Below are 22,961 nucleotides of genomic sequence, written 5' to 3'. Positions count from 1 at the left end.
GGTTAGGTTAGGCAAGGGGGAGGTACAGCGAGACCTGGTCATCCTTGTACACCAGTCACTGAAAGTTGGCGTGCAGGTACAGCAAGCAGTGATGAAAGCTAATGGAATGTTGGCCTTCATAACAAGAGGATTTTAGTATAGGAGTAAAGAGGCTCTTCTGCAGTTGTATAGGGCTCTGGTGAAACCACATCCGGAGTATTGTGTCCAGTTTTGGTCTCCAAATTTGAGGAAGGACATCCTTGTGATTGAGGCAGTGCAGCGTAGGTTCACGAGATTGATCCCTGGGATGCGGGACAGTCATATGAGGAAAGATTGAAAAGACTAGGCTTGCATTCACTGGAGTTTAGAAGGATGAGGGGGTATCTTATAGAAACATATACAATTATAAAAGGACTGGACAAGCTAAATGCAGGAAAAATGTTCCCAATGTTTGGTGAGTCCAGGACCAGCAGCCACAGTCTTAGAATAAAGGGGAAGCCATTTAAGACTGAGGTGAGAAACAACTTTTGCACCCAGAGAGTTGTGAATTTGTGGAATTCCCTGCCACAGAGGGCAGTGGAGGCCAAGTCACTGGATGGATTTAAGAGAGAGTTAGATAGAGTTAAGAGAGTGTTAGATAGAGGCTAGTGGAATCAAGGTATATGGGGAGAAGGCATGCACGGGTTATTGATTGGGGATGATCAGCTATGATCACAATGAATGGCGGTGCTGGCTCGAAGGGCCGAATGGCCTCCTCCTGCACCTATTATCTATGTTTCTATGTAAACCGTTGTGGCCCCAACAAGGAGCGTTACGGCACTCCACTTGCCACTGCCTGCCATTCTGAAAAGTACACATTCACTCCTACTCTTTGCTTCCTGTCTGCCAACCAATATGTTTATCGCTTCAAAAACTTGAACAGATTTGTGAGACATGATTCCCTCACTAATTAGTCCTTGTTCATCCAAATGCTGACTCTCTCAGAATGCTCTCCAGTGACTTACCACTGATGGCTGGCTGAGGGGTACAAAATCATGAGAGGAATAGGTAGGATGAATGCACAGAATATTTTCTTCAGAGTAGAAGATTCAAGAATCAGAGGACGTAGGTTTATGGTTAGAGGGGAAAGGGGAGCAACCTTTTCACAGAGGATGATGGGTGTATGGAACGAGCTGCCAACCGAAGTCATTGAGGCAGGTACTATAACAACATTTAAAAGACATTTGGATAGAGAGAGTGTTTGGAAAGCTTGAGGGTGACATGGGCCAAGCACGAGCAAATGGGACTAGCGTAGATGGGGCATCTTGGTCAGCATGGATGAGGAATTTATTTTGGACAACAGAGATGTTTTCAAAGCAGTCACCCAATCTACATTTGGTTCCTTCAAAGTAGATAACCAAATGTAGGTCTCCACAGTGGGAATGCTGAATGTAGTATGAAGAAGTGAAAGAGAACTCTTTCTTCACTCAGGAGGAGCATTACGGTCCTTGAATTATTGGAGAGGAAAAAGGACAGCGGTTGCATGGGCAGGTACTTTTAGAGGCGTGTAAGAATTGACCGTAACGATCATACCACTGCCGTTTGTAGAGTTCACTTTTGTAATCTCATCTTTATTATAGTAAGTAAGTAAATTTTATGTATATAGCACGTTTAAATCAACTCGTGTTGAAACCAAAGTGCTTTACATAGAATAAATAATTAGGTTTCCGTACATCCATAGAAAAATTAAAGAAAGAAAAATGACATTATGGAATTTAACATGAACGTCCCCCCACAACACAATCAACATTTTCCACTGTGAGGAGAGGCACTAAAAAGTTCAGTTCTCTTCCTCTGTGATCACCCGAGGTCGGGGCCTATTTGTGCCCTCCGCAGCCAGTCGCCGCAAAGGCAGCCCGATGTTTTCAGGCCCTCTTGTCGGATGATGGAGCTCCGGCGTTGGGCGAAACACTCCTCAGCGGCTTGGAGTGTCTGGAACGGCCGCTCCCTCCCCGGAGACCTCGGCTCCTGAAGCCCACAGGCCGCGCTGGTCGGAGCTCCGACTCTGGCGATCTCTGCGAGAGATCCCAGGTTCGGCGGTGTTCAAAGTTCAGCGCCGCCCGCGGCTGCACGCTCCGCAGACCGCAGCTCCTCAATGTTGGAGTCGGCAGTCACAGCACTCCGGAGCTTACCGCACGACGAACCGGGCAAGGCATCGCCCGCTGCGTGATGGTGCTTCAGTGTTGCGCTGCAGCCGAAGCTGGGGTTCTGACCAGTCCCGGCAGGAGAAGCCGCTCCAGTCCCGATGGTAGGCCGCTAGGAAGGGGCGAAGAAGCAGCTCGGAATTATACATTCGCTTTGTTTCCATTGCACACCCCATTTCTCTCCACAAACCCTCTGTTCCCCTCACCACCACATAGCTTTAACTTTAAAAAGTGCTTGTCTTTAATTTTTCGAGCTTTGATGAAAAGTAATTGACTGCAAATATTAGCTCCGTTTCTTCAAGATGTCATTTGACCTGTTCAGTATTATCCGCATTGAGCATCCTAGCTTTTCTTTCTTCAGGTGTTTGTTGTTTGTAAGTTCATAAGTCGTAAAGAAGAATAGTAAGATTAAACGAGAACTTACCAGTTTTAAGTTTGATCTTTATTTTATGAGGAGTTACGATGAGGGATTACGTGAAGAAGGCCCGTTCAGCCGCACGTGCGTCAATCTTCAAAGCAGCGGTGTGAAATCACAGATAATAATAGTGACTGAAGTATGATAGTAAGATGAAAGAAGACTAGAACTACCAGATTATCTTAATGAGGGCTGGGAGCGGATGGCACGTAATCCCTCATCGTAACTCCTCATAAAATAAAGATCAAACTTCAAACTGGTAAGTTCTCGTTTAATCTTACTATTTTACTTCGGAGTCACGTGAGTGACTATGTGAAGATTTCAAAGCTCTGTGATTTCATGCCGTGAGAAACAAGTCTACACAACCACAACTGCCTCATTGACAAATGAGGGAAAACATTCATAATGCATACAGTCATGACATAGATTTAAACATGCTGATGCTGTTAAATAAGCAATAACAATAGTCACATCTCTCATCCAGATGGAACCTATAACAGAACATAAAATAAATTGAGAATACCTCTGGTCTGGCAACGGGTTATTATAACATGTTTGAAATATTGTTCATTTGACCACACTACAGCCATTAGGATGTGGTCCAGCGGAACGTAATTAACCCTTGCTGCTGCTGTTATAGCAGCCCTGGTGGAGCGAGATCCGGATCAGTATCTACTCCTGCATACCTCAACTCCGTTTTAACACCTGACAAGATCTGAGCGGATAGGTTCTTATAACATCTTTTGTAACTAACAATCATAGTTAGCTCAGAGTCTCAAAAGCTCTTGGTGACCTTGACGTATTATTGTATATGTGTGTCCCCACATAACGAAAAATCCCTGGGTGTGTCTTGAACTATTTTGAGACCTGACACCCCTACTGCTCTGCTTAAATTAATTATAGCATAAAATACTATGCATATATTTGCAGATGTAATCATCCTCTCCTGTCACAATAATGTAGCGAGTGTCCTTTTGCGCTAACCAGCGCCAGGAGGTTAACTACCTAATGAGATCCGATCAAAGCTAAGGATGTAGCTGGAACCCCCTGGTTAAAATAGTGTTACACAATGTCAATCTCCCATACTGCATTGTACTTGTCCTGGGAAACCTGTGTAACAGATATCCTTTACTAACTCGATATCCGAGGTGAACTCAACAACTTGGACCTCGTTAGCTGCAGTAAGTCTGATGGAAAGCCCCTTGGCACAGTTAATGACCCTATAATTCAATATTGTCAAAGACCATTTAAATGAACTGCAATAACTCAGAATCTGTACCATTTTAAATATAACATGAGCATTAAACAAACGCTTACCATCTGAAGCAGCAAAGTACCGCTTTTTGGTACCATTCCAGCACTGTGAATACATACAAAAATAGGCGTGACAACCCAAGCCGTAAGCAGTCTATTGAGAATCTGTAGAACATATATTAATTTAATCATGCAACAGCTGATCTCTCAAGCCACAGGCTGAACCAGCAAGTTACGTTTAAAATAACCATATAATGTTGCATTATAGCAAACTGCATAGGCCAATTCCACAGCTGGAACCTAAAGCGACTCTTGATGACTCTATTTCAAGACCAGACTCATAAAGTAAATTGGAGGAAGACATAAAAGACCATTCCTCATGCTTGTAGCGAGAATGTATCTTTTGCCACTGTTATACCACACATTTTGCAACCTTTAATTAGCATGAAAACAATATATCTATATTCAGTGTTGCATTAAATCAGAATTTCATAAATAATGCGTGGTCCAACACCCATTCTGTGTTGTCATTGATCTGTACTTAATGATACTCCAGTGGCAAATTAGATTATGTACCTTTTACAGGATCTTTTTCCTGATTGCACCCTTGTGCTTATCATCTGCCACATCTTAGTGTATCAACATGAAGTTGAGCATGCACCTATGCATATTCACTCAATAACTCTTTAACCCATAAATGCACTTAGGGTCTATAGATAGTTGATACCAATACTGAACAGTTAATAACTCATTGCAAATCTCCTGCACCTCCAACTAGAGATGTCATTCGCATGTTCCCACCTTAAGCCATAGCATCTTTTTTTGCAATATAATGACATATTTATTGATCAACTACTGGAGCAATGCTGAATACTGTTTGTCCATCATAGTGGCTTTATTAGCTTCAGCTGGCAATAGCAAGTTGTATTATCAATGACCTTCATGACCCTTATTGTTTGTCAATAAGCATGCTGTCAGTTCTCCCACTTGCACAGCTGCATCACATCTATTACATTGCCAGTTAGTCTAATGAATAGAACTCCTTTATAACCACAAGGTTGTTCCAGGTTTCTATTGATTCCAATCTGTTGCCCAGGGCGGAGTCACAGGCCAACTATCCATTTGATAACAACCTAATTTACCGGATAGGAGAGAACAATTCCTCAATTAGCTTGAGACTGAGTGGATTTTAGCCAAATACAGCATCAAAATATAATCCAGACAATACATCACAAGTGTTTTTGAACTCTGAGTAGTCCTTTGAATGATTTATTGTTATCATACTGTTTAAATTGCCTCATCATAACAATGCCTTCAAATATCGCTCATGTTCATTGTACATGGAAAACCCTATGAAATCAGTTTGATCACCCTTCTTTCATAATGAATAGGCCACACCTGCCATCATTTCGAGTCTGCCCTGAATGGCAACTCTGGCCCGGTTCCGATAATTCTCATATGTCTCAAGACAACTCTTGCCATAATTCTGACCTTGCCTTGAAAGACAATTCCCCATATCTCCGAGCCTGTCTCGAAGGCAACCTGGCTAAAATACTGGACCAGGCTCAACACTCTTCTAGCCAAATTCCAACCTTCTTGGATTACTAGTATTGTCCAGTTTACCTGGTTAAAATGCCTCTGAGTAGGTGACAATGTCTCAATCATTTGTGTATTGCACAACCAATTGTAAATCTTACCAACTTGTTCGTGGTCACTTAGTTGTAGAGTAACTCTGGTCAGCTTTAATGCTGCTACCAGCTTTAGTGAACTGCTTCCTGCCGATGAAGCCGTGGGGTGCGTTTTCCTCTAACTATGAATCCTTACTTGTCATTGGCCTAATTGGTCCAACAGTTTATGCTTCGTCCTTCAGGTTTTGCCCGTGGAATAGGTTTTACCTGAATAGAAGTTTCGGCGGGTGGCTCTAACGTCCCCTGATAGCGGTGTTCACTGCATTATGTTGGGATGGCAACCTTGCTGCCAGGAATCGTACCTCTGACATGTGCCCTTCATCCCTTGAGGTATGCTCCACGCTATACCCTCAGCCTCGGCATCAGATTTACACTGACCCGGCATGTTCTCCTCTTCCATAAGGGAGACATTAAGCAGCCCTAGTACAAGGCATTGCTGGTGCAACCTCTCCAACAGGCCCACCCTTCAGGGTCAGAAAATGCCTCCTCCTCCATGAGGGAGACATCATGCAGCCCTTCTACAGGTGCTGCTGCCATACATTAAGCAGCCCTATTACAAGGCACTGCTGGCATGGCCTAGAGCAATAGGCCAGCACTGCCATAGACCCGGCATCCCCATTATGCAGCCCTGTTACAAGGCGCTTCTGGCAAGGGCTCTCCCATCTGCCCAACACTGCCATAGACTCAGCATCCATCCCCTTTAAACAGCCCTGCTGCTGGTGCGAACTTTCCCATAGTCCCCCACTGACACAACTCCGGATGTTAGGATGTATGTAGCTTGAGCCTCCTCTCAAAAGGGCTCCATCCTGGTCAGAATCAGAATCAGAATCAGAATGCTTTATAGTCAATAACCACATTTTCCATTTTACCGGAAGGGAACCCTCCCGGCACCAGGACTGACCACTTGGGTCGGTTTACCCCATATCTTGGGGACCTCTTCGGTCTGCGCACCGCATTGCTGGTGGATTTCCCCTCCCCCGGGAATCCCAGCGCCTATATATGTATTACCGGAGGGAAAACCCCTACCGGCACCATGGCTGACCGTTCCGGTTGGTTTAACCCCTTTCCTGGGGACCCCATGCGGTCTGAAAGCCGCATAACTACTGGATTCCCCTACCTGGGAACCCCAGCCTCTATATGTATATCGGGGAAAATCATCCCGACACCCGGCATCTATATTTATATCAGAGGGAAACTCCTCCAGACACCCGGCATCTATATATATATCGGGGAAAATCCTCCCGACACCCATCTACTGGAGGTCCCCTCCCCGGGAACCCCAGCATTTATATTTATCTCGGAGGGAAGCCCTCCCGACACCCATCTACTGGAGGTTCCCTTCCCCGGGAATCCCAGCATTAATCTTTATTGTCGGAGGGAAAAGACTTCTTGGCACCCGGCCTACTGGAGGTCCCCTCCCCGGGAACCCCAGCTTCTCTGTACATATTGAAGGGAAAAACCCTTCCGGCACCCGACGCGCCTAGAAGTCACTGACCACCCGTCAGCGACCCACTTCTGCGATACCCGACAACCCAGCTACCCGCTCCTGCGGCAAGAACCGGGGTTTCCCCACAGCCCATAGCTGGTTCCCTCGTCGGGCCTCGTGAATCCTCCGGCAGGAAGCCTCTGGAACAAGAGGTTCCTGCAGGGAATAAGACAGGTAAGAAAACCAAGCTTACCTGAGTTTAACTTTTACCGCGCTGGAGACGCTCCTGCTGCTCCAAGTGGCCGCCTGCACCAATGCGTCTGACGTAATGACGCACGTGCGGCTGAACGGGCCTTCTTCACGTAGTCACTCACGTGACTCCGAAGTAAAATCAGGCCATTCGGCCACATCAAGTCTACTCCGTCATTCAATCAAGGATGATCTATCTTTGCCTCTCAACATTCTCCTGCCTTCTCCCCATAACCCTTGACACCCATATTAATCAATAATCTGCCAATCACTCCCTTAAATACCCGATGTCTTGGCCTCCACAGCCGTGTGTGGCAATCAATTCCACAGATTCACCACCCTCTGACTGAAGAAATTCCTCATCATCTCTTTCCGAAAGGTACATCCTTTTATTTTGAGGTTGTGCACTCTGGTCAGAGACTCTCCCACTAGTGGAACTATCTCAGCACCCACTCTATCCAAGCTCTGGCTGTTTCTGGTTAATTCTGGCTCTTTATTTTATAATATTTCAGTTGGACAGTTAGGGGCCTGTCCCACTTTCACGACCTAATTCATGGCCTTTTTTACCCGTGGACATTTCTCATCAGGCTAGAAAAACGCCCCGACCTACTTGATGCCACGAGTACCTACGACCTACCTACGACCCCCTGCCGACCATGCTGCAAGTATGAGTCAAAGGCAAACTCGACAGAGGTCATGAATTAGGTCGTGAAAGTGGGACAGGCCCTCTGGCTGTATGGAGGGTCACACCTGCAAGCAAAGTCTGCTGTAGCATGTCTAAAACAATTTGTGAAGAACAAGATGTTCCAGGTTTAGCACTTTCTAATCAGGAACAGATTGTACACTCCCTCAAGTACAAGCCTCAAAGCAATTTACAAAAATTGGCTCAGATCATTGGGGTTAAGTGCAGCTAATAGCTTTTTACTGTTCTGTCTGATTAAAAGTGTCTTTTCACCACGCTACAATTATTTTTCTTTTCCTTTTTACTGTTTTGGTAATTATTTTAAAGAAACCAAGGTGAAGACTGAGTGTTGGTAATAGCTTAGAACATAGAGCACAGCCCATGCAATGTCTGCCTCACACATAAAACTCAGTCAATTTAATCCTTCTATTTTCTCCCTCATTAACTTATCAATATCCTGTAAAATGCAGATAAATGGACTAGCCCAGTAGTTGGCATGGACAAAGTGGACCAAAAAACCTGTTTCCATGCTATGCTGCTCTACAACTCTATTGGTAACAAAGGCATAGGTAGTACAGTACTAAAACAATAATGAGTGCTAATAATTGTTGAGGTGGGCTGAAAAATTGGTGCCAGAAATAGTTTGGGGTATTAAGGAGAAGTACATGGATGAACAGACATTTCATGTTAAATGGAAAGTTGCAGGCCCAAGGATTCTACAACTGAGATTTTGAAAGTGCGGTAGAATTGAATTAAGATACTGCTTTTTTTTTTTTTGGAACTGGACAAAAAGTTGGGTTTCAGAAGGGAGAAGAGGAATATGGATAAAGAGTAACAGAAGAAAGTATGCAGAGAGGGCTTATCACTGATTCAATGTTTCAAAAAAGCGACACAATCTATTCAAGGAGAATTATAGCAATTTACGCTGACCTACTGAGCGCTTCATTTTTATATGCTTCTCCAATCGCTTAAATTGCTGTGTGATATATAAAATAATTTTCATTGAATATTGGGACATTTTATATTTTACCACTGAGCTAACCAGACACCTTTTCATGTTTGCGACTGAAGTTATTAGATTGGTTTATCTCACATACACACGATTTTTAGGATTCAATCAGTTTAGTTTAGTTTAGAGATACAGCGTGGAAAGAGGCCTTTCGGCCCACCAAGACCTCGCCGACCAATGATCACCCACACACTAGTTCTATGTTATCCTAGTTCCACATCCTACACTCTAGGGGAATTTTACAGAAGCCAATTAATCTTCAAACCCGCACATCTTTGGGATGGGGGAAGAAACTGAAGCACCCGGAGAAAACCCACACAGTCACAGGGAGAATGTGCAAACTAACATAGACAGCACCCGAGGGAAAGATTGAATACGGGTCTCTGGCGCTGCAAACTCTACCGCTGTGCCGCCCGGGAATGAGAGAGTGATGGGTTTTGTTGTAAAGGTCATGAAGGAATTATTCAATGAAGATGCTTGAGGGAAAATTGAACCAAAGATTGCAAATAAATGAAGCATTTCCATCAGACCTAGTTACCTTCTTTCCAACAGTTTTCTTTAGTCTGCGTCAGTTTCACCAAACGATTCGCTTCCTCCAGTTGAATTTCCAGGAGACTGTTGTTCCCCTGAATATCGGCTATTTTCTAAAGCAAGTAAATGACATATTTAATGGTAACACTGGCTTAACATTGTATATCCTAATTATGAATAGACTTAGGACCTGTGTACACACTGGTTGATGATAAACTGCTTGAGCTAAATATATTGTACTTTCTGAACAACTCCTTTGATGCGATATAAATAAAGTGTTTGATAGTGGATTCAGGGTGACAAGACTACGTTTAAGAAGCATGAAGCACATATAGGTAGCCCAGCTATGAGTATAAAGTCGCCCCCAAAAATATCAAATCTCAAATAGACTCATAGAGCTGTACAGCATGAAAACAGGCCCTTCGGCCCGCCTTATCCATGCTGACCAAGTTGGCATTCTGGGTTAATCCCATTTGCCTGGGACTGACAATGATTGTTTCCCCATGAAAGATTGACTGCACAATGGGTTTCTGGCAAAAGTATTAACTTTGTGCTCATTTACTCTTTCATAAAACAGGAGATTACATATAAATTAGCAATGGACATCAGTCTGAATAAATTTCTGATAAATTGTAAAAGTGTAGAAATGTTACAACACAGCAGGAGACCATTTGGCTCTTTGAGTCGACACTAGTTCTAACCTCCTCAACATTTGTACCTCTGCTTTCATTCAGTGATCGCTGCAATATCATCCAATAAATCTCAGTTGATGCAACGGAGTGTGTAGGAAAGAAGTGCAGATGCTGGTTCACACCAACGATGGGCACAAAACAGAGTAACTCAGTGGGACAGGCAGCATCTCAGAAGAGAAGGAATGGGTGACGTTTCGGGTCAAGGAAACTCTTGAGGAAGTCTCGGCCTGAAACGTCACCCATTCCTTCTCTCCAGAGATGCTGCCTGTCCCGCTGAGTTACTCCAGCATTTTGTGTCTAATTTTGATGTAACTGAGTATTGATACGTTAATACATTGCCCAGCAAGGAAATGTGTCACATCCCTTTTAACAATCTGTGCTCCAGAACCTGCTCCGCCAAAACTATTCTGGTACATCTACAACACTGGCATTACTCAATGATGTGGAAAATTGTCTAGAAACATCATGTCTACAAGTAGCAAGACAAATCCAAATTGGCCATTTACTGCCCCATTCGTCTCCTCTCAATCGGCAAAGTGATGGAAGGGATGATAGATGGTGTTATTAAGCAGCTTTTGCTCAGGGATAATCTGCTTACAGAAGCCCAGTTTACACAAATCCAGTCACTTAACTCCAGACCTTTTGCCGCTGTGGTTCAAACAGGGACAGAAGAGGTGAACTCCAGCGGTGAGGAGAGAAGAACTGCCCTTGACATCAAGGCAGCTTTTTATTGCGAATGGCATCGAGAAGCCCAGGCTATTTCGGAGTCAATGGGAATGGAAGGAAAACCTTGCACTGGTTTCAGTCATGCCCAGCACAAAGGAAGATGGTTGTGTTAGTTGGAAGTCAAGCATCTCAGCCACGGGACATCTCAGCTGGAGATCCTCAGTGTCATGTGTGAGGACCAACCATCTTCAGCTGCTCCATCAATGACCTTCCTTCAATGGTCAGGTCTGATGTTGGGATGTTCACTGATGTTTGCACAATGATAGCACCATTCAACACTCCTGAGATAATGAAGCCATTCACATCCAGATGCAGTAAACCCCAGATCAATATCCAGGCCCGGGCTTATAGTTGGCAAGTGACATTTGTGCCACCCAAGTGCCAGACATTGATTGTATCCAGCAAGAGAAAATCCAGCCATACCCCCTGACATTCACTAAATCCCACATTATCAATACCCTGAGTTACCATTGATCAGAAATGGTGGTGGAACAGCCATATACACACAAGAGCAGCTGAGAGGCTGGGAATGTTGTGGTGAGTGACTCACCTCCTAACACCCCAAAGCCTGTCCACCATCTCCAAGGCTGGAGTCGGGAGTGTGATGGAACTATCTCCACTTGTGTGGATGAGGGCAGATTCAACAACACTCACAAAAATTGACACCACACAGGACACCCGCTCGATAGGCATCCCATCTACAACCATCACTGACGTACAAAATCAAGTCTGTATCCAGTCTACAGGATGTACTGCAACGACTCACCAAGACTCCTGAGACAACACTATCCAAACCCCCCACCACTGCCAGTTAGAAGGGCAAGGACTGCTAAAGCAAGGAATGTAGACACATGGAACTGCAGATGCTGGTTTACAAAAATGGATGCAAAGTGCTGGAGTAAACTTACAGGGTCAGGCAGCATCTCTGGAGAACATGGATAGGTGACGTTTCACAGAGTGCTGGAGTAACTCAGCGGGTCAGGCAGCATCTCTGGAGAACATGGATTGGTGACGTTTCACAGAGTGCTGGAGTAACTCAGCGGGTCAGGCAGCACCTCTGGAGAACATGGATAGGTGATCTTTCGTGTCAGGAGTCTTCTTCAGACTGGTTTTAGTTGGGGGGCGAGAAAGTTGGAAGAACGGTGAGGATGGGACAAAGTCTGCCAAGTGATGGGAGGAATAATAATAATAATAATGGATGGGATTTATATAGCGCCTTTCTAATACTCAAGGCGCTTTACATAGCATTATTCATTCACTCCTCAGTCACACTCGGTGGTGGTAAGCTACTTATGTAGCCACAGCTGCCCTGGGGCAGATTGACGGAAGCGTGGCTGCCAATCTGCGCCTACGGCCCCTCCGACCACCACCAATCACTCACACACATTCACACACAGGCAAAGGTGGGTGAAGTGTCTTGCCCAAGGACACAACGACAGTATGCACTCCAAGCGGGATTCGAACCGGCTACCTTCCGGTTGCCAGCCGAACACTTAGCCCATTGTGCCATCTGTCGTCCCAATAGAAGTGAGGGGGGGGTTTGATCGGCTGATAGTTGGACAAAGGTCAAAAATGTAGACAAAAAAGTTGTGAAATAAGAGGAGTGAAATGTGAAGTTAGAGGAAGGAATATAGGTGGAAGGGATCAGGGAGGGGGGAAGGGGAGATGGGTGCACATCCAGCTGGGCTACAGGACAGAGAGGGGGAAAATAGGAGAATTGTTTGCAGGTTAGTTACCTAAAACTGGAGAATTCAATGTTCATACTGTTGGGTTGTAAACTGCCTGAGAAGAATATGAGGTGCTGTCCCTCCAGTGGCCTCAATCTTGCAATGGAAGAGGCCCAGGACAGAAAGGTCAGTATTGGGAGGGGAAGAGGAGTTAAAATAGTTAGCAACCGGGAGATACATTAGGCCTTGAATTGAATTGAATTGCCTTTTATTTGTCATCCAGACCGAAGTCTGAACGAAATTTAAGCAGTCATTACATATAATACAATACAATAAAAAACAACAATAAACACATATTAACATCCACCACAGTGAGTCCACCCAACATCTCCTCACTGTGATGGAGGCAAAAGTCTTAGGGCTGCAGTCTCTTCCCTCCTCTTCTCCTTCTGCGCTGAGGCGATACCCCCCGGGCGATGTTAAAACCTGTCCTGCGGCTCAAACACCGCGGCCCGGGGTAGTCGAAGCTGCCGCTCACCAGACCTGCTGACGCAGCCGCTGGCCCGCGGCCGAACCCCCGGTCTCAGGCCACCGCCACCAGAACTGCCGTCCCAGCCCCCGGAGCATCGTTCCAGCCCCGAGCCGGATCGCCCTCACGTGAGTACTGCCACCGTCTCAGCCTCGCGCCAGGCCGCCGCTCCTCCCTCGCGCCAGGCCGCCCCGACTGGGCGCCGCTCCTCCCTCGCGCCAGGCCGCCGCTCCTCCCTCAGGCTGGGAACGCCGTACCTCCCCGAGCTCGGCTACTCTGACGGGAGCACCGTTCCTTCCTCGGGCCGGCCGTCACAGCCCCTCACGAAAGCCCTGCTCCAGCCCCGAGCCGGGCCGTCCTCACGGGAGCGAGCTCAGTGCGAGTCCTGGCAGGCTCTGCCTCCTGAGCCTCGAGGTCGCCAGCTCCGCCACTAGGCCTCAGCGCAGACGGAGGCAGAGAAGGGGAATACGACAAAAAAGTCGCATTCCCCCGCAGGGAGAGACAGCAAGCCCCGTTTCAACCCCCCCCCCCCCCAAAACACAAACTAAAAACCAAAACTAGACTAACCAAAACGAAAATAAACAAACCAAAAAACACAAAACTAACAGGACTGCCGGAGAGCCGCTGCAGCCAGAGCCGCGCCGCCACTAGGAGCGTATGTGTTGGGCAAAACGGTCGCAGAATCTATGGTTGGTCTTGGCGATGTAAAGAAGGTCATATTGGGAGCACCAAACGCAGTAGATGAAGTTAGAGCAGGTGCTTATAAATCTCTATTTCATCTGGAAGGGCTTCTGGAGTCCTTGAATGGATGTGAGGCAGGAGGTATCAGCAATGAACGTAGTAGATGAAGTTAGAGAAGGTGCTTACAAATCTCTATCTCACCTGGGAGGGCTTCTGGAGTCCTTGAATGGATGTGAGGTAGGAGGTATAGGTGCAGGTGTTGCATCTCCTGAGGTTGCAGGGGAAAGTACCTGGGGAAGGAGTGGTTTGAGGGAGAAAGGATGATGAAAAGCAGGGGACATCACCACCACCACATGGATGTTGTTCTCTAAGCCAGACACGATCCTGACTTGGAAATATGTCACTGTTCCTTCAATTTCCTGGATCAAAACCCTTAACAGCATTGTGATGCACCTACATCTCAAGGACTGCGGTGGTTCAAGAAGGCAGCTCACCACCAACATCTCAAGAGCATCTCGGGATGGACAATTAAATGATGGTTCAGGCTTCGAAGCTCACATCTATTGAATAAATAGAAAAAAATGTATTGCCTGAGAAAGATGGCAAGCTGAGCAGCGAACCAAAAAAATGAGCTATTAATTCAAGCCAAACGTTGCACTGTCAGAAGTCAGCATGGTGATAATACAATTGCTTTCAAGGAGATGCAAACCAACTGAGATGTTGCATCTATGATTGTGAAAATTATTTTAAAGAAAAAAAAGTCTTGTTTGAAGGGAGCTCATAAGGTAAAGTGGTAATGTCACTAACTATAAATGTCAGTAATGTAATGTAGACGTGGGACAGAAGGCTGTGGAGGCCAAGTCAATGGATATTTTTGACTGATTCTTGATTAGTAAAGGTGTCAGGGGTTATGGGGAGAAGGCAGGTGGATGGTGTTGAGAGGGAAAGATAGACCAGTCATGATTGAGTCGTCAAGAGTGTTTTATTGTCATATGTACCAGATAGGACAATGAAATTCTTACATGCTGCAGCACAACAGAATATGTAAACATAGTACACAACGGGAGAGAAAAAAAAGTTCAGTGTGTATATATAGACTTGCTCAATAAATAAACAAATTGTACAGTAGACTTGATGGGCCAAATGGCCTAATTCTGCTCCTAGATCTTATGACGTTTTATGAAATGTTGTGTCCACCATTTCAGCATTCACCACTCCATGATCCTGCAGACTCCACAATGAGTACATTCTTCATTGCACAATTGTGAGGCATCTTTCCCATGTTAATATTAATTAATTTTTGTAATGAACAAACTATTATGCTAAGACAAGGAAATTACAGTCTACGATGCTTAGCCTGTGCTTGTAATTAGACAAAAATTGCACATTTAAGTAGTTCAACGACGTATTGCCTGAGGTTTATATTCCCTGTGCATTGTAATACATGGCTGCATGAATAGAGTGCTCCACTGAGGTTGCTAGATCGAGGTACGTTCTATTATTGTCAACAGAGATTAGTTCATTGTTTACCACTCAACTCCTGAGCAGCGTGCATGATATATTCAAGTGATTACATGAAACTGATGCACAAATCTTTATTGATCCACAACAAAAAAGGTCTGTCCTGATTTTTCCCATAAATCTATTCCATTTCTCATGATCCCATGCAGATATGTCGAGACTAATCAACTAGCTGCTGCCATTTTTCTCAGAACTCTGACATACTGAACTAAAATAAATGTACATGGACAGAGAAAGTGTGCATCACCGTGACTCATTTATCAGAAACAATCTTCTACCAGTTCTTGACAACGTAATGGAAATTGAAGTCAATTGCCTCTGCTGCTCATAAAGTATAATCAGGTTCTGGCTCAGACAGTTCATAATACATTTTTCTTAAATTAATGATTCTAATAAACTGTATGCCTGGAAATGACAGGTATTAGTGTGAGATTACGAAATAGATCAGCAAAAGTAAAGGTCATGCCTAAGGATTGGTGAACCTCAAACTCTTGCTTACCCCAGGCAAAATACAAGTACAGAAACACACCGATAATCTGCTATCAAACCATTTGGAAATCACAATGGTCTGATTGGTTGCTAATGACAAAATAGGAATACAAATATGGAAAGTGAGGAAAGTTGTTGGCAAATTGCTGGGGGATTTACCAGTTGATGGCTTACTGGCAACATCCACAAGTCAATAGTGTTTTATTGTCATACTAGACTAAGAGGGACCCGTTGGGTCCCAGTCACATGGGAGGCCTGGTCCCCCCCACGCAACCCATTCAGCAATGCAATATTCCATGGTGAGGGAGAGGGGGTGGTGTGGGGGAGAGGGTTGGTGTGGGGGAGGGGAATTGGTGTGGGGGAGGGGGCTGGTGTGGGGGAGGGGGGATGTGAGGGAGGGGGGTGGGTGTTGGGCAGTGTGGGGAGGGGAGGTGTGGGGGAGAGGGGTGTGTGGGGGGTGTACAGGGGGTGTATGAGGGAGGGAGGTGTGTGGGAAGGGAGGTGTGGGGGAGAGGTGTTGTGTGGGGGAGGGGGGGTGTGGGGAGGGGGGTTGTGAGGGAGAGGGTGGTGTGGGGGAGGAGTGGTGTGGGGGAGGGGTGGTGTGGGGGGGAGGGGTGGTGTGTGGGGGTGGGGTGGGGGTGTGGGGTGGTGTGGTGGTGTGGGGGGAGGTGGGGTGGTGTGGGGGGTTGGGGGGAAGGGTAAAGGAGCGGTGTGGGGGAGGGGGTAAGGGTGAGGGGTGAAGGGGGGTGTGGGTGTGTGGAAGGGGGGTAGGAGTGTGTGTGGGGGGGAGGGATTCCACTCAGCGGCCACCGGCCGCGGCACCACACAGCACCTCCCAGTTCCACTCAGTGGTTTCCCCGACTCCACAGTGGCTTCCCCGACTCCACGCACGGCTTCCCCGACTCCACACAGCAGCTCCCTCGACTCCACTCATCGGCTTCCCGACTCCACTCAACGGCTTCCCCGACTCCACTCTTGTGGGCTCAATCAGCACGGCTTGTGGACTCAGCCCCGCCTCTGTGTCTTTATTCTCCTCGCCCAGGTGATTGACAGCGGGTGCCGGAATGGGCGTTACCTTCATGGTGACTGACAGGTGAGAAGACCAATCTGCTGATCTCACAATGTTTTAAACTTTCATAACTTTTGTAATATGCCACCGATCGGAACAAAACTTGGTGCACTTGGAGCAGAGGTGAATGGTGAGTAAAGTGGTGAAAAATCCTAGCAATATAGGATACCATATTTGGGCAAATTTAAAAAAAACGCAAACCGGAAGATTACAAGATGAGAGTTTTAGTAATAGTATGAATAGATAGATGTCTCAGAAGTCAAGAGCTTATTTGAGGTTGTAGTGTTTAATAGCTAATGGCTGTAGGGAAGAAGCTGTTACTGAACCTGGACATTACAGTTTTCAGGCTCCAGTACCCTCTTCCTGATGGCACAAAATAATCAAGCAGACGTGATGACATCCCGGGTTAATGTGCGAGAACAGAGATGGCTGGCATCTTGGCAGAGATGTTTGTATCCTCTTTAACATAGAAACATAGAAACATAGAAATTAGGTGCAGGAGTAGGCCATTCGGCCCTTCGAGCCTGCACCGCCATTCAATATGATCATGGCTGATCATCCAACTCAGTATCCCGTACCTGCCTTCTCTCCATACCCTCTGATCCCCTTAGCCACAAGGGCCACATCTAACTCCCTCTTAAATATAGCCAATGAACTGGCCTAGACTACCCTCTGTGGCAGGGAGTTCCAGAGATTCACCACTCTCTGTGTGAAAAAAGTTCTTCTCATCTCGGTTTTAAAAGATTTCCCCCTTATCCTTAAGCTGTGACCCCTTGTCCTGGACTTCCCCAACATCGGGAGCAATCTTCCTGCATCTAGCCTGTCCAACCCCTTAAGAATTTTGTAAGTTTCTATAAGATCCCCTCTCAATCTCCTAAATTCTAGAGAGTATAAACCAAGTCTATCCAGTCTTTCTTCATAAGACAGTCCTGACATCCCAGGAATCAGTCTGGTGAACCTTCTCTGCACTCCCTCTATGGCAATAATGTCCTTCCTCAGATTTGGAGACCAAAACTGTACGCAATACTCCAGGTGTGGTCTCACCAAGACCCTGTACAACTGCAGTAGAACCTCCCTGCTCCTATTTAGCCACAGAAGACTAGATAATACGTAATGTTATTAGGCTGGTGAACAATACATAAGTGCTTGGGGAAGATTTGTACTCACATGATAAGCATGGACTTATTGGGGATAGTCAGCTTGTTCAGACAGTTCATGTCCTACAAACTTGATTGAGATGTTTGAACAGGATGATGAAGATGATTGATGAGGGTAAAGAAGTAGATATTGTCTTTAGTGTCTTTTGATGACTTTAGTGAAGCATTTGACAAAGTCCCTCATTTTAGGTTAATCTGGAAAATTAAGGCACATGGGATCCATTGTGACTTGGATTCAAAATTAGCTTGGTCAACCAAGAAGAATAGTGGTGAAGGGTCGTTATTCTGGCTGGAGGCATATGACCAGTGGAGGTCAGCAGGGGTCAGGGATCAGTTCTGAGATTTTGTTAATTGTGAGATTATATATATAAATGTTTTTGACAAAATGTCAGTGGGCTGATTTGTAAGTTCACTGACACCAGAAATTGCTAGAGTTCTATATAGTGATAAAGGTTATCAAAAGATATAGCATGATATAGACAAGTTTTAAATTTGGGACGAGAAATGGCAGATGAAGTTTAATCCAGAAAGGTTATATGTTCTAATTTTGCACTATTGCACATTAGGAGAACAAATGCAAGAGAAAAGTATGCAGTTAATGGCCCTTGGGAGCACTGATATACAGAGGGATCTTGGGGTATAAATGCAAAGTTCTATGAAAGTGAGTATAAACGTTGGCAAGTCATCTTGCAGCTGTATAAAACTTTGGTTTGGCCACAGGTGCATGGCCACTGGTTGCCCCGTTACAGGAAGGTGTGGAGGCTTTGGAGAAAGTGCTAAAGAGGTTCACTTGGATAAGGACATAAGGAATAGGAGTAGAATTAGGCCATTTGGCCCATCAAGTCTACTCCGCCATTTAATCATGGCGGATCTATCTCTCCCTCCTAACCCCATTCTCCTGCCTTCACCCCATAACCTCTGACGCCTGTACTAATAGAGAATCTTTCTATCTGTGCCTTAAAAATATCTACTGGTGGCCTCTACAGCCTTCTGTGGCAAAGAATTCCACAGATTCACCACCCTTTGACCAAAGAAATTTATCTTCATCTCCTTCCTAAAAGAACATCCTTTAATTCTGAGGCTATGACCTCCAGTTCTAGCCTCTCCCACTAATGGAAACATCCTCTCCACATCCGCTCTATCCAAGCCTTTCACTATTCCGTATGTTTCAATTAGGTCACCCCTCATTCTTCTAAACTCCAGCGAGGTCCAGTGCAGCCAAACGCTCATCATAGGTTAACCTAGTCATTCCTGGGATAATTCTTGTAAACCTCCTCTGAACCCTCTCCAGAACCAAAGGTTCAAAAGTTCAAGGGTCTCTTTATTGTCACGTGTACCAATTAAGGTGCAGTGAAACTCGAATTACCACACATCCATAGTAAAAAAAAGCAACAAGACACACAACTACATAAAAGTTAACATAAACATCCACCACAGCGGATTCCTATATTCCTTACTGTGACAGAAGGCAATAAAGTCTAATCTTCTTCCTATTTATTCTCTGCAGTCGGGGCAGTAGAACCATCTGCAGTCAAGGCGGTCGAATCTCCTGCGTTGGGGCGATCGAAGCTCCTAAGGCTTGGAGCCCCCAAAGTCGGTCTCTCACCAGAGACCGCGTGCTCCACAATGTTAAAGTCCGCAGGCTCCCGCAGTTGGAGCTCCCGAAGTCGGTCCCCAGCAGAGGCCGTCAAGTCCACGATGTTGGGCCGCAGTGCGGACGGTGATACGATATAGGAAAAAAATCGCATCTCCACCGAGGTAAGAGATTAAAAAACATTTCCCCCAAACCCCCCCACCACATAAAACAAGCTAAACAACAATAAAAACATACATTTAACACATACTAAAAAACAACAAAGAAGGGACGAGACAGACTGTTGGCGAGGCAGCCGTTGCAGGCGCCACTCAATGGTATTCACAATCTCTAATGCCACCTCTTTCAGAACCCTGGGGTGCAGTCCACCTTCCACCTTCCCAAGCACCCACTCCACTAACTTTCAACCCCTGATTCTTTTGAATTTCAGGCACGTTGCTGGTGTCTTCCACTGTGAAGATTGATGCAAAAATGTTATTCAACTCCTCTGCCATTTCTTTATTCTCCATTATCACATCTCCTGCATCATTCTCCAGCAGTCTAACATCCACTCGTGCCTCTTTCTTGATCTTTATATAACTGAAGAAACTCTTGCTATCCTCTTTTATATTATTGGCTAGCTTACCTTCATATTTCATCTTTTCTCCCCGTATTTTCTTTTTAGTTACCCTCTGTTGTTCTTTAAAAGCTTCACAATCCTCTGACTTCCCACTAATTTTTGCAATGTTATATGCCTTCTCTTTTAGCTTTATACCGTCCTTGACTTCCCTTGTCAGCCACGGTTGCCTTTCTCCGAATTATTCCCAGAAATTCCTGCCATTGCTGTTCCACTGTCATCCCTGCTAGGGTCCCTTTCCTGTCAACTTTGTCCAGCTCCTCCCTCATGCCTCTGTAGTCCCCTCTGCTCAGCTGCAATACCGACACGTCTGATTTCACCTTCTCCCTCTCAAATTGTAGATTAAAACTTATCATGTTGTGGTCGCTACCTCCTAATTCTTCCCTTATCTTGAGTTTCCTATCAAATCCGGTTGATTACTTAACACTAAATCCAAAACTCCCTTTACCGTGGTAGGCTCCAGGCACGGAAATCGCTATCAAAATATGGAGGGGACAGGGAGACACAATTTCTATGCGGCCACCCCCAGGGGTGGCCAGGAAATCAATAAATGGAGACCATATTCTAGTAAATAATTCTGATTTGTCAATTAAGACAAGTCTAATTTTTTCCAAATGTAAGGTCTCAGACATTTCCATAATCCACATTTTAATTGTGGCTGTTGCTGGGTTTTTCCAAAATTTTTATATTAATTTTTTCCCAATTATTATACTATAATAAAGGAAATTTGTTTGGTTTATTGTAAGTTTTAAGCTTTGTTCTGATATTCCTAATATTATTACTTTTGGATCAGGATACAATTGGATATTAACAACTTCAGAAATAATTTTAAAAATATCCGTCCAGAATTGTTTAATTTTTGTACGAGTTTGGCTTCTAAGTATTGACATTTGTCACAGATAGGAGAAATATTTGGAAAAATTCAGTTTAATTTTGTTTTAGAATAGTGCAGTCTATGTAGTACTTTAAATTGTATTAAAGAGTGCCTGGCATTTAACAAGCATTGATGTATATGTTGTAAACTTTCATCCCATATATCTTTCATTATGGGTTGAGCTTGTCTATATAGTTCCGTTGACGGGACCTCACTATCTAAAAGAATATTATAAATGTGAGATATTAATTTATCTGTGTTAGGATGTTTATTCAAACATTCGACAAGGATCTCTGGCTCCCTAGTTCTATATTCTTGTGCATGTGATTTAACATAATCTCTTAAATTGCAAATATTAAAAAAATATATTTGAGTGTAGTCCATAATTCTGTTGTAACTCCTGAAATGAAAGAAAAAAACCTTTACTGTAAAGGTGTCCCACCTTTTTAATTCCATAATTTTTCCATTGTACAAAACCTTTATTCAACACAGAAGGTTTAAATGAAGGATTATTTACAATGGGGAGAAGGAGTGATAAATTATCCAGTTTCATAGCTTCTGAGCTGACTTATTAGGCTAATGAGTTATTCACATAATATTACACAGATGACACAAGAGACTGCAGATGCTGGAATGTTGCGCAAAACCTAAAGTGCTGGAGCAACTCAGTGGGTCAGGCAACATTTGTGAAGGGAATGGACAGATGTCATTTTGGGTTGGGTCCTTTCTTTAGAGTGTTTTTTTGCTCTTGCACAGATGTGTCAGAAGGTGCCTGAAGGGTGAGGTAGGTGGGTAGTTTGTAAGAAACAAGTGCTACTTCCATTGTTTCCTCTAGTCTTCTGATGGAGTGAAAAGCTTTAGTTAGGTCATGTGAAGAGTATCCTGACAGTGATTTTCCCTGGGAAAGGGGTTTGTCAACTTTCTTGAAAATGGTCAAGAGAATGTGCCATCTCTGACGTTCCTTCCTCTTCCTAACTGATGAAAATGGCATTATAGATTCATAATTGAATGTCATAATAGCTACGTTTTATAACTGCAGTGATGATACCGCAGTGTACCATCTACAGAATGCATTGTAGTCTGCACCGACCAGCGATTCCGCATATTAACATTATACTACGCTAGGGACAATTTTTCTATTTATACCAAGCCAATTAACCTACAAACCAAGATTCAAGAGAGTTTATTGTCATGTGTCCCTGATAAGACAATGAAATTCTTGCTTTGCTTCAGCACAACTGGACATAGTAGGCATGACTACAGAACAGATCAGTGTGTCCATATACCATTATATAAATATATACATACATGAATAAATAAACTGATAAAGTGCAAATAAACAGATAATGGGCTATTAATGTTCAGAGTTTTGTCCGAGTCAGTTTTAATAGCCTAATGGCTGTGGGGAAGTAGCTATTCCTGAACCTGGTCGTTGCAGTCTTCAGGCTCCTGTGCCTTCTACCTGAAGGTTGCGGGGAGATGATTGTGTGGCCAGGATGGTGTGGGTCCTTGATGATACTGCCAGCCTTTTTGAGGCAGCGACTGCGATAGATCCCCTTAATGGAAGTGAGGTCAGAGCCGATGATGGACTGGGCAGTGTTTACTACTTTTTGTAGTCTTTTCCGCTCCAGAGCGCTCAAGTTGCCGAACCAAGCCCCGATGCAACTGGTCAGCATGCCCTCTACTGTGCACCTGTAAAAGTTAGAGAGAGTCCTCCTTGACAAACCGACTCTCCGTAATCTCAGGAAGTAGAGGCGCTGATATGCTTTCTTAATAATTGCATCAGTGTTCTCGGACCAGGAAAGATCTTCAGAGATGTGCACGCCCAGGAATTTGAAGCTCTTGACCCTTTCAACCATTGACCCGTTGATATAAACTGGACTGTGGGTCCCCATCCTACACCTTCCAAAACCCACAATCAGACCTGTAC

General features: G+C 44.8%; 1 protein-coding gene across 3 annotated transcripts in view; it reads right to left on the bottom strand.

The window, feature by feature from the left end:
* The window catches only part of ccdc152 (coiled-coil domain containing 152), a 74,820-nt gene that overhangs the window by 37,257 nt on the left and 14,602 nt on the right, over nucleotides 1–22,961 (bottom strand). For all 3 annotated transcript variants that reach the window (XM_033018513.1, XM_033018514.1, XM_033018515.1), the window contains one exon: nucleotides 9,424–9,529. In XM_033018513.1, coding sequence (XP_032874404.1) covers nucleotides 9,424–9,529 — 106 coding nt within the window. The remainder of the gene's footprint in view (nucleotides 1–9,423; nucleotides 9,530–22,961) is intronic.

The sequence above is a fragment of the Amblyraja radiata genome, chromosome 3, assembly GCF_010909765.2.
Source record: "Amblyraja radiata isolate CabotCenter1 chromosome 3, sAmbRad1.1.pri, whole genome shotgun sequence".
Classification (NCBI taxonomy): Eukaryota; Metazoa; Chordata; class Chondrichthyes; order Rajiformes; family Rajidae; genus Amblyraja; species Amblyraja radiata.
Note: the sequence above shows the minus strand (reverse complement) of the source record. Positions and strands in the feature narration are given on the sequence as shown.